The sequence below is a fragment of the Carassius auratus genome, unplaced genomic scaffold (assembly GCF_003368295.1).
Source record: "Carassius auratus strain Wakin unplaced genomic scaffold, ASM336829v1 scaf_tig00000254, whole genome shotgun sequence".
Taxonomy (NCBI): Eukaryota; Metazoa; Chordata; class Actinopteri; order Cypriniformes; family Cyprinidae; genus Carassius; species Carassius auratus.
Genome location: NW_020523286.1, coordinates 175,629 through 187,334, shown reverse-complemented (window position 1 = coordinate 187,334; position 11,706 = coordinate 175,629). Strand labels below are relative to the sequence as shown.

Here is an 11,706-nt window from a genome sequence, read left to right as displayed (position 1 = left end):
CTTGCTGACCCCAAACTTGTGAACTGTAGTGTACATGAATATTTTACTCTTTTAACTTGATCCAAATAGATTTTCTTTGAAGAGTTTGCATAATCCCCCTCTACAGGACAGTCTAAACAGCGATCTGCAGCATTTGCTGGCTAGGAAGATTGTGAAATATTTTTTTTTAATGATGTCACAAAAGCATTTTTCATTTACAAAAGCAAACAAAAAAACAATAATATTAATACCAACCATATTCTCTTTTGTGAAGTGCTTTGAACTTTGATACACCTGCAAAATAAAATGTTCACCTAAAAATATTATTCAGCTTTAAGATCTTCCTTAAAACTTTATGAATATAGATACATTTTCAAAAAAAGGGGAAAAAAAGTAAAAAATAAAAATAAAAAAACAGAAAAATAAAGCTTTCTGCCTTGTTTCTACAGTTCCTCTGACAAAGGAGTGAGTAAAGTGCTAGAACCCCACCCATTAGAGAAGCCACAGCAAACTCATTAAACACATCCTACTGGTTCCAGATGTTGAATGTGGATGACATCGCCAATCACTCCACTGTCAATCAACAGAATTGTTGAAAACAAATGTGTATGTTCTTTTCTGCTTGAGACTTGGAAAGTTGTTTATTAAGACTCTACAATCTCTGTGCAGTCCTCATCTGTAACCTTTTGTGCCCCTAAAATGTTTAGATTTTAATTTAAAAATTAAAAATGTGCTCATGATAGAATAGGAGCCTATAAATCATGCATGCACGAACTGCATTTTAAAGCACTTTTGAATCATTTAATAGAGCCCAACAAAAAGCATCATGTCATGAAGCCTTATGGCAAACACTTACAGTCATTGGTTTTTCCAGCAGTACATGGTAGTCTTTCTTAGCTAAAGCCACAGCAAGGGTCCTGAAGAACAATAAAACGGTTGGACACTGAACCCATTAAAAGCAGACAACTTAAAGTGCAAGTATGCCATTCATTAACCAGTAAAAAATAGCTAAGCACACAATGCTGATCAACAGAACTCTATCATGTGAACACTGACCAAACGTACATGGAAACCACATACCTTAGGAAGACGATCAGGAGTGCAGATCAATACAGCATCAGCAAATTTCTCTATCTGCTACGCGATGCCAATCTACGTAAAAAATTAATAAAATATAAAACTGTTACAATAATCTTACTGTAACAAAAAGATTGACATAATGTACCACTGAAAGCGTTTTTATTAGGTACTTTGTGACGTGCCTGAAAATCCATTCGATCAAAATCCCTAGGGTCAGCAATTCCCTATTCATGTGGTGGTGAAACAGCAGAACTGCTGACTGTTGAAGTGATATTAAAACAGTAGTCATACCTCCATGTGGTCAGGAAAAATCACAGCATTGTAAGAATAGTTTTCTCCTCTGTTACAAGCTCCAACCACGATAACATCCACAGGTGATGACATTATAGCAGATCCCTGCTGATTTAAAAACACAACTTCAATCAAAAATACAACAATTTAAGTTTCCTTCTTCCTACAACCAAATTATCAATAAATACTAGATATACATTTGAGCTACTGTATATCTTACATACAACATATTACCATGCAAAACAGACTGGAGATCTGTAAGGTTAACACCACAGGATAATAAAGATAATAAAGGTCAATAAAGGTCATACTGCTTCCAGAATGGATTAAATCAATGAGCCATTTATAAGCATGACATTGATGATAAACCAAATCTTTGCAGTGTCAAACAATATACTGTTCATCTAAAGACATTAAAGTGAACTTTCTTTTGTTAACAGGTCAAACAGGTGTAATTTTATATGAAAAAAGAAATGAGGGTGCCTTATAACGAAATCCAAGTGCGTTTTAAATACACAATAACAAATCGGAGTTCTTGATCCTGGAAACGGTTAGGATACTATAAGTGCTTGATTACGTGTATAAATCTGTTTTTATACAGTCTATGCTATAAATACAAACTTCACTCGCGAGTAGACAACACAAATGAAAAACAGACATAAACCGCAGCACTCGGCTCATTCATAGACTGTATAAAAACATTCGCGGTGTATAAGTGACTTCCTTGTTTACGTTTGTGCGATGACGTCCAAATGACGCAAGAGCAAGTCTAGAAATGAACGTACCATCATTTCTTGATGTCACGTCGGTCCAAAAATGTTTGAACATCCTGGACTAAAATTGCAAAGAAACAACATAAAGGCACTATCATAAACAAACCACACGACTCGCGCGAGTCTTTGCAGCCAAACGAGAGCATGGTGTTGGATTATTAGAATCAGGAAATCAATGAAATCTGAATGTTTGGTGTTGGATTATAAGGATCAGGAAATCACTGAAATCTGGGTGTTTATGAGACGTACAATCCAATTAATTAATAAACAATGTATTTGAGGAGGATAATTTCAATGATATTTTCAGTGAATTGTATTATTATTGTTATTACCTCTGTTTGCACTGATTCTGTCGATATCTGTCTATTTGCTTCTTCCCCCCCTCGATCTATATTTATCAAGAAACTCAAATCTGACATCAAAACCTAACAGTATGGCAGTTCTCCCTCTTGTGGACTCGAGTTATTAATACAACTTCAAGAATTTAATCTGTATGATGTATAATTATTATTTATTTAATTAACACACACTCAAAAGGTGCAAAAATGTTACAAAAAGGGCATGCTTATTTTTTACACCCTGTCATACATTGGATTTTTTTTTCTTTTTGTGTCCAGCTCTCAACTTTTCACAACTCAGCCAAAAGTGTCACCTTTGCAGCCGCATCATAAAGCTAGCTGACAACAAGGTGATGGAGGGCTCATCGTTCTAGAAAATGTACAGAGAGGTGACAGACTGTTGTGGTGTGGATTCTTTTCTGAGAAGCACAAGAAAGAAAGTGACAGTTACTTAACTTGAGTAGTCTTTATCTTTGAGGACTGAGAGAAGTCTTATGAACATCCTAACAAAAACAAGACTGAAGCTTTTCAGCAGCCCATCAGTCTACTGAACATTAATATGAAATATCATCAAATTCAGCTGTGCTACCACAGGAATACATTTAAAAATATATATAAATATTTAATAAAATTTTACTATATTTCTTTCTTTCTTCTTTTTTTTTTTTTACTGTATTTTTGATCTAATAAAAGCTGCATTAGTGAGACTTCTTTCAAAAACCTAAAAGATTACTTACCCCAAACCTTTGCACAGTCGTGTACAGTATATTATGTGCACTTTACGTCACTATGCTTGCATTGCACACTTTTTTAAATGTATCTAGTTTTATTATCTGTCTATGGGAGCAGTGTTTGCCATGATCATGGGTTAAATGTCTTGCAAAGTTGTTTCTGGACATAATTTTGTTTCCATAAACACAACAAAGACTTTGACTATAATGAGTTTTAAACACTTTCAACTTCTTTCATGTATTATATTATGGAACATTCTTATAATTAATAACTATACTACAATCTTTACAGGATGATATAATTTATGACAACAACTTCATAAGTTGTTAATTAGCATAAATGCATCTACATTCAAAGAGAAACATTTCACAAGAGCAAAAATATCTAAACATACACTATCATTCAAAATTTCATTTTTCATGTTTTTAAAATAAGTTTCTTATGCTCCAAATACAAATATGAAAAAATAATAATAAAGTAAAACAGTAATATTATACATTTTCTATTTTGATTTATTTTAAAATGTAATTTGTTCTTGGGGCGGCAATAACTCTAGTCTCATAACTCCAGTCTTAAGTATCACATGACCATTCAGAAATCATTATAATATGGTCTTGGTGCTAAAGAAAAATGACGCATTAATTGACAACATTGATAAAACAAAACAAAAGAACCTTACTGACCCCGTTTGAACAGTGTTGTACATGTCACACATGACTAAGTCAAATGTTAAATTTGACAAAATGTATAGATAACAAAACAAAAAAGTTATCAAAAATTACTATTACAGAAAGATCTATTGTAAGAAGCTTGTGCAACACAATAACTTACAGAAATATTTGTGTTTTGCCTGATTAACCATAAATAAATATAAATAAGACATGAACCATATAATCTTATGTATGTTTCATCTCTAGTGTACAATACATGGACCAGAGACTTCTCGTTTTAGTCTAGCCCTCAGTCTGCGCAGTTCTACATGGCCACTGTCCACTTTAAGCCCAGTCTCTATCAGAAGCCAAGCTTTGTCCAGTTTCTGTTGCCCATAGTTCTGCAGGGCAAAGCGCAGAAACATTTCGGCAAGGCGTTGTGTTCCCGGACCAGCCTCCACACACAGCAGAGCCTGTTCCTCGTGTAGCTCCAGGGCTTGAGAAAAGTCCTGTAACCCAGACTCTTCATGGGAACACAACAACAAACTACGGCCTCTGCGGCAATGGTCCTCTGCCCAAACCCTTTGCTCCTCTCTGCCATCTGCACTGTGGCCCTGGATGACCTTGTTCAGATCAGACACCGCCCTCTCGTGCAGCCCCAGGTGGGCCAGACAGGCTGCACGCTGCCTGAGGTACTGAAGCTTCATCTCATTGACCGCTCGCACCGCAAGTGTAAGGAGGGCTAAAGCCTGCTCCCACTGACCACTTTCAGAAATACTGCTGGCCTGCTGAGAAGCCGCCTGGAAGCACAAATTTGCTTTATTAACCACAGAAGAGTTGAGTAACACGGAAAAGTCAATACAAAAGAAAATAAAAGCAGATCAGCAATTGTTCTAGGGCTCTGAATGGATAAAAACTTAACAAATCAATCACATCGACCATTGTCTCATAATCATGAATAAATGTACACATATGAATCCCTACATTAATATAGAATCAAAAAAGAAAGTACCTGTGCCAGGCGTTTTCGTTGAGCCGGCTGCAGAAGAGTGATTAGAAAGTCTAGAGTCGCTGGTTCTTTCTCAGACACCACACTCAGATAGTTGGCTGCCACTTTGTAGTTCTGCTGCCAGGCCTTCACAACACCCCACCTGGCCTTAGCTGCGGCATCTCGAGGCTCTTGACCAAACACCTGTTTCAAGTGTGCACCTGCAGCACTCACCTCCCCTTCATAAACATAAATGTAATGTTTTACATAGCCACGGCCCACATACTTGACTCCTACATGCTTTATACTGTTCCCCACCTTTGGCAAGTAGTGTATCTATGTACAGGAGGTGCCACCTAGGTTCCCTGCAGTCAGTGTTCATTAGCGCTCCACCAATCAAAAAGGCCTCTCGAAGGAGCTCCTCGCGGCAGGGTACAGGGTTGACCAACAGAGTCTCTGACAGGCTGCTGCGACAGTGCTGACCCAACCATTCACTGATGAGTTTTCGTGCTTTGTCTTTAAGAGACAGCATGCTCTGAGTGACCTCCTCAGCTCCACACTGAAGGGCAACCAGTATGTCCAGTGTGCATTCCTGATGAATTATTGATATTATAGTGTCAGTTTACAAGCATACGGGAAAACAGTACTAGTCTGTAGTGTCTGTTATATTTAAGGAAAAACTAATGGAAATGTGTATGAAGAGGTCAACACTAAACTGAGACTTTTAAATGCTGTAAAAGTTTGTTTATTGTCATTTCATGTTATCTATGCATTAACCTTATTGTCATGTGAACACCATCTTCAAAAACATGTTTTGATAAAATGAGGTGGCTCCCATAGGTGGAGGTCTTTGTTTTTGCTACCACACCTTCTGCTGGTTCAGCATAAGATAAGTGAATCCTCTTCCACACAAAGCCTGCACATGGTCTGGGTGCTTTTTAAGGATTGCAGTGAAGTCAAAGATTGCTGTCTTCCATTGGCCCAGCAGAGCATAACATCTTGCTCTCTCCAGCAGGGAATCTATTGCTCCACCACCTAAAGAATAATCAGTTAACTTGTTAGGAAATATAAAACAGCAGTGTTCTGAATTACCTACTTCTCTTTCTAGAATAATTCATATATAAGTTATATGAAATACGAAAATCAAGATCAATGACAGAAGCAAGTATCTGAAATTTGCAGAACTGAAAAAGGAAACTACTGTATTTTTCCATCTAAACTGTGTTTATTAAAATTAATGGTGTTATTTCCTGTTAGCATTTATACTATTCCCTATGAAAATCATAAATATTTTGTAATGTAAATATATATATATATTTATATATATTACTGTACTGTATGTGTCTGAAAACAACACACTCTCATTACCTGAAGCCATAATGGCAATGGACAAATAGGCCACAGCTTCCCTTATCGCACTTTCTGCTTGTTGGCCACACAGTATACGCTTGGAAGCAGTGTGACAGTGTTTTTCAAGAAGGTCTCGGTCTTGTAAAGATGTTACAGATAAAAGGGGCCGCAGACAGCTAGTTTCTCCTGAATTAATCAGCTTCTTCAGTAGCTATAAGACAACAGAGGGATTACTTACTGTGAAGACGAAAATGAATATAGGCTATTTTATCATAGATGCCTTTGTTAATGCGACTTAACTAAGGTGAACTGTGAGAGAAATATAAGCTAGAACCTGATAGGCATCATAGAGGAAGCCTCGATGCAGCTGCAGTATTGCAAGGCGTGCGAGAATCGGTGGCCGTGGGGCTGTGTGCTCAATGTTCAGAAGAAGACGATAAGCCTCCTCAACACGACCCAACTGGTACAGAGCATCTGCTGTGAGAATCTGGGGTCCATCGGCACCGGGTTGTAACTCCATTAGGAGAAGAGCGAGAGCATGCACACCAACAGCAGACCTGAAGGAAGCACAGGAGACTGAATAAGTGCCATCTGGTCCTACTCATGTAGGACTAAAGTTCTGGAGAGTTCAGCTACATCCTTAATTAAACGCACCTGAACTAGCTAATTAATAGAAGTCAGCTGGCTGAGAAGGTCCAACCCAAATGTTGAATGTAACAATTTTTACCATCTGTTTATATTAGATTTTATCCAGCTGGTAATTTTTATGCATTCATTACCCAAAAAGTTACAGATGTATAAGGTATTAATAATATATTGATATCTATTTATATTTAAATATTTTTTAACTTTTCATGGTTCAGACCTTTTTATTTTCTCTAATAAAGTTTAGCACTATTTTGGAGTTTTGTGTTTGCTATCCATTTTATAAACCTGAGGTGAGGTAGATTAATCAGTGATCGGCCAGTAAAATCCAAGTTATTGTTATCAGTAAAATCCACCATCAGTCAACCTCTTTTAAATAAGGTCTGTAGAATCTTTACACTTCTAGTCAGGTAGGTTAAAGCTGATCTGTGCAGGAAGGTGGCCCTCTAGGAGCAGGATTGGACACCTCTGAATAAGACTAGGAATGAACCAATAATAAAGTTATGCCTGTTACTAATAGGCCGATTACCATGTCATTACTGATAACTGAAAAAAATACCAATTCTATACTTTTTTGTCTAACAGAATCAAAATCAGTGATTTGAAATGTAACAAAGTGAATTTAGGCATGACAGCATTTCAATTTAGTCATTTTCTTCATTTTTTATATTTTTTATATTACACTGTTAAAACCAAGTTTTTCACAGGACACAGAAGAAACATTCCATGAATAGTTCTTTAAATAATTATTATGAAGAACTTGTGTGAAGAACATTTTAATCATTTGATGAACCTTTTGCTACTATAATGAACCTATTGTGCAATTAAAGTTTTCTATGGACGTTAAAAGTCCATCATGGAACCATCAATGTCAAAAAATGTTATAACCGTTATATTTAAGAGTATAATCCATGATTGTACCGATATACTGTGCATCCCTAAATAAGACACAAAAGACAAAATAAAAGCTACAGCACAACAAATAAGTGTCATTCCAAATGAAAAAATGCAAATGTACCTCTGTTTGTTTTGGGTGTGCCCCTCCTCGTGCTCTTTTTGAGCTCTAGGATTTGTCTCAGCTCTTTGCTCTTCGGTCCCCTCAAGGATGACTCTTCCCTGTTCCACCAACACGGTGCACAGCAACCCACGGTAATTCCAAGGCACCAGGCACCTAACAGTTACAGAAGCATCCTGCAGCTGTAATTGGCTTGCTGTAATGTAATCTAGAGCAGTAAGGTAGTGTGAGCCAGCCATCATACGCAGGATACCCCTACCACAGAGTGCACGGACACAGCTGGGTGGGTGAGGAGTACTATGCTCAATCACCGCTTGGAAATCCTCCAGAGCGCCTTTATGGTCTTCAGTGAAAAGTCGGGAATACCCTCGGAGCACTTGCACAGTGTTCTGGTAGCTCTGCTGGGCTGGAGCTGCAGCGGTGAGCTGGCTACTTATGGAAAGGGCTTCTCGATGTTCTCCACGCAGGAGGAGGCAGTCTGCCAGACGCACACGCAGTTCCCTGCCTCCTCCATCCGACTCCAGGTGGCATAGAGCTCGCAGTTGAGTGATAACGGGATCCAACAACTCCACTCCTTTCGAAGACCTAAGGTCAGGCCTCATTAGAACGGCCTCTCTGAACTCTGAGACGCCCTTCTCGGCCTGTTGACGGAGCTGGATGCGAACAGCCAACCCTTCGCCACTGTCCGAAAAAACACTCTGGAATTGCTGTCTTGCTGTGGCTGGATGAAGTGCAAAGCCATCACCTAGATCTCTGCAGACTTCTCTTGCTCGTCCGCCTGCGGAAAAATGAGCAGCTGCTCTGCCAACGAGTAAACAAGCTCTTTTCTCTGGCGCCATTGCATGTTCAGTCTGTGATTCACCTAGTTTAAGAGCCAGTGACAAAGCTTCTGCACTTTCTGTGAACTTTCCGGAGGAAAACAAGACTGCTGCTTGAAGCTCTCTTACTTGGATGTCATCTGGTGAAATGGCAAGTAAAAACTCAACAGCTTTAGGAGAATCAGTGTCTTCACCTGCTTGTGTTGGACTCAATGGTTTTTCCATCTGCCCCTTAGTATGGAGAATGGGATATCTTGGAGACATTTGCTGGTAAAAGGCTTTAATTAATAGCTTCACATACTGATGTTGCCTTTCTTTAACTAGTCTAATAGTTTCTGATTTATTTCCATGAAAGGCCTGCAGATAAAGCTGAGGAACTTTAGGATTTTGTGTGTCAGAGAGCAAGCAGGCCAGAGCTCTAGTTAGCTCCAGAATTAACCGTGTGCGACCCTCAGGTTTAGGCATTTGTTTTCCCTCTAGAAGAGCAGAACACCGTGCAAAGATCTCTTTTGAAGCATGACCTGTACCCTGCAGGACAGACTCCAATTTATAAAGAGAAGCAGATACGTTATTGGGGCATAATGTAGACAGAAATACAGCAACAAGGCCTTTACTCAGGCCCTCAATAGAACTGTGTGAAACGCCATCAAGCCAGGCCTCCAGCGTTGAGATTACCTCCTTTAAATGACCTGCGTTAAGGCCACGCATATGTCCTACAGTGGAACCGGCATTATTTCCAAAAGCATGTGTGTACAGAGCTGCAGCTCTACAAGCATCCCCAGAGAGCAATATTTTGTCGCCCTCTCTGCACAGTTCAGCTGCTCCTTTATGTATGCCATTCATCTCCCTTCTGTGTAATGCTATTTAGGTTTGGATTGCATTTCCTTCACAAGGGTCCTCAGCAACCTTTAAAAGAATTGGAAACCACATCATTATAAAAAAAACAATCTTTCTCTTGCTCTTAATAACATGCAATGACTGTTAAATGTGGATTGCTCAAATAAATGACACTATGTAGCAAGCTGTTTAAACATTTCTTCCTTTAAACTAACTAGTATCTTTTTTTAAAAGATACTAGTTTATTTTCAAAGAGTGATTCATTTATTGTTCAACTTTACCAGTAACTATTCATTAGTCACTATAGGACTTACAAGAATAATGCAAAGTAGGGTCCCTATTAGTCAGTCTATTTATACTAGTAACTACTCATTTCCAAGTAGCTATTACAGTATAAAAAAAATTTAATCGTTTTTTTTTTTTTAGATTAGCTTATTCTGATTTATATAGTTTTGTGTATTATTGTGCATTGTTTTCTTTTCATTTATTGTTTATGTATTTTATTATTTGTAAGGTATCCTTTAAAATCTTGAAAGGGGCCTATAGATAAAAATAATGATTAGCTATTTATTAATTATTATTACTTAGATCATAGTCATTTTTTTATTAATATTAGGAGTATCTGTTACATTAGTCACATTTCTTAACTTCCTTTGTGTATAATCTTATGGTGGAACAAAATTGTTACAAATTACCTATCAATGTTTGGACAGTAACTAATAGCAAATTAATAGGTAGGCTACTAGTATTGGAATTAAGTAGTATTCAATCTAATGAACAATTACTTAAAAAAATTCAAATTAAAAAAGATACTAGTAAGTGTTGGGTTATTTTTAAGAAACTAAATACAAGCACTAGTTTAAAAAGTAGTCCGCTCCAAACAATTTATTGCAGAACATGTCCTGCAGACACCAATTTAAAACAGATTACAATTTTAATATATAATGTATATGATACAACACAGAGTACGACGTTTTATCATCCAATAATACATGAGATCGTTCACACCTCTTAATGATGGTTTACTCACCTGTGTCTATAAGTTTGAGAGTGCAGTGCAGTCCACACACTTTCGCTCGACTTCTGTATTAAAAAAGTTAAACATTGTGTTCTGAGGTGTATCGTCGCATATTAAATACTATTTAGATGAACCACAGATGAATGTTTCTACACTTTACTCAAAAAACAGCTGTCAAATGATGTGGCTGTCTGGTTAAAGAAAGCTTAGTCCCTAAAAAGAAGCTCCTGCCGAAACTCAATATGCCGACCCCATGAGTGAAAGACGATAGGAAGACGAAACATGAAAGAAAACACTATAACATCGAGAAAAGGCACCACTTAAGGCGTCAAGGATATCATATTAGGAACAACGACGAATGTATAGGTCTGGCCAAATGTCTGCTTGTTCTCTCGTAAAATTCTAATAATTATCTGTCTAAGCTACACAGCGCGTCGTTCTTGGCACAAAACTCGTCCAAAAGAAAAAATGTAATAAAGTCGCCATGGTCTTTATTCCGTCACCTGTTGAGGGACTTTGTGCTAAATCTAAATCTAAATTCCAAAAACTTTGGCTCTAGGCAAACATTCGCTTCACGCAGCATGTGTTCACTAGTTGCTATGGAAACGACAAACTCACCTAACAATGTTGTGTTCTAAGAACATTTTCCAAACGTTACACGTTATATTATAATTATATTATATAAATTTGCTTTTATTCGTGTTGTTTTCTGAAAGTGTCTCTCTAAGTGAGCCATAAGTATTTTTAAATAAATTTAAAGAGGACTGGACAAAAATACAGTCAAGCAATAATAACAGCACGTCAAATATAGTCTAACATAAAACTAGTTTAAGCTTAAATGTATTTGAGCAGATATCGCTTTATTAGTTTCCCTGTTTGAATTGGGTATTTCTAGACTGGAAGATTTAAACTATTAAAATTAGCAAAGATATTTGGGGGTGGGAGTTTGTATGTTTCTTCGAACTGACAACATGCAGCCTAGTAGTAATAGGTTATGGTTATATACATGCCAGGAAAAACGAAATAAAAAAAGTGAAACTGCTTTTGATCTTCACTGTGGTATAAGCAGAAGTCAGAGGAACTTGGGGGAACCAGATGAAAGGGGAATTTCCTTCTGCATAGTTCAAAGGCTACAGCAAATGTTTGCTGACACTAACTAAACTGAATGTCAGAACTTTTCTGTGTGCACAGA

At 37.5% G+C, this 11,706-nt stretch overlaps 1 protein-coding gene and 1 long non-coding RNA gene across 4 annotated transcripts; both read right to left on the bottom strand.

Moving 5' to 3' along the window:
• Positions 1–2,240, bottom strand: LOC113068829 (uncharacterized). Of its 2 annotated transcripts, XR_003279613.1 has the most exons (4): positions 2,136–2,240; positions 1,351–1,458; positions 1,060–1,131; positions 1–896 (listed from the first exon to the last, which is right to left on the bottom strand). It is a non-coding gene; the product is annotated as an uncharacterized LOC113068829 (long non-coding RNA). The 2 variants fall into 2 exon arrangements; XR_003279612.1 differs by lacking the exon at positions 2,136–2,240 and having other exon boundaries at positions 1,351–2,081.
• A 1,105-nt stretch (positions 2,241–3,345) lies between these two features.
• On the bottom strand, positions 3,346–11,230 carry ttc34 (tetratricopeptide repeat domain 34). Of its 2 annotated transcripts, XM_026241699.1 has the most exons (8): positions 10,527–11,230; positions 7,845–9,565; positions 6,516–6,738; positions 6,200–6,392; positions 5,700–5,866; positions 5,150–5,423; positions 4,856–5,070; positions 3,346–4,643 (listed from the first exon to the last, which is right to left on the bottom strand). In XM_026241699.1, the coding sequence occupies exons 2-8, from the start codon at positions 9,500–9,502 to the stop codon at positions 4,107–4,109; spliced, it is 3,267 nt and encodes a 1,088-aa protein (XP_026097484.1). In that variant the 5' UTR covers positions 9,503–9,565; positions 10,527–11,230; the 3' UTR covers positions 3,346–4,106. The 2 variants fall into 2 exon arrangements, with proteins under 2 accessions (XP_026097484.1, XP_026097485.1); XM_026241700.1 differs by lacking the exon at positions 10,527–11,230 and having other exon boundaries at positions 7,845–9,619.
• Between the last annotated feature and the right edge of the window lie 476 nt (positions 11,231–11,706).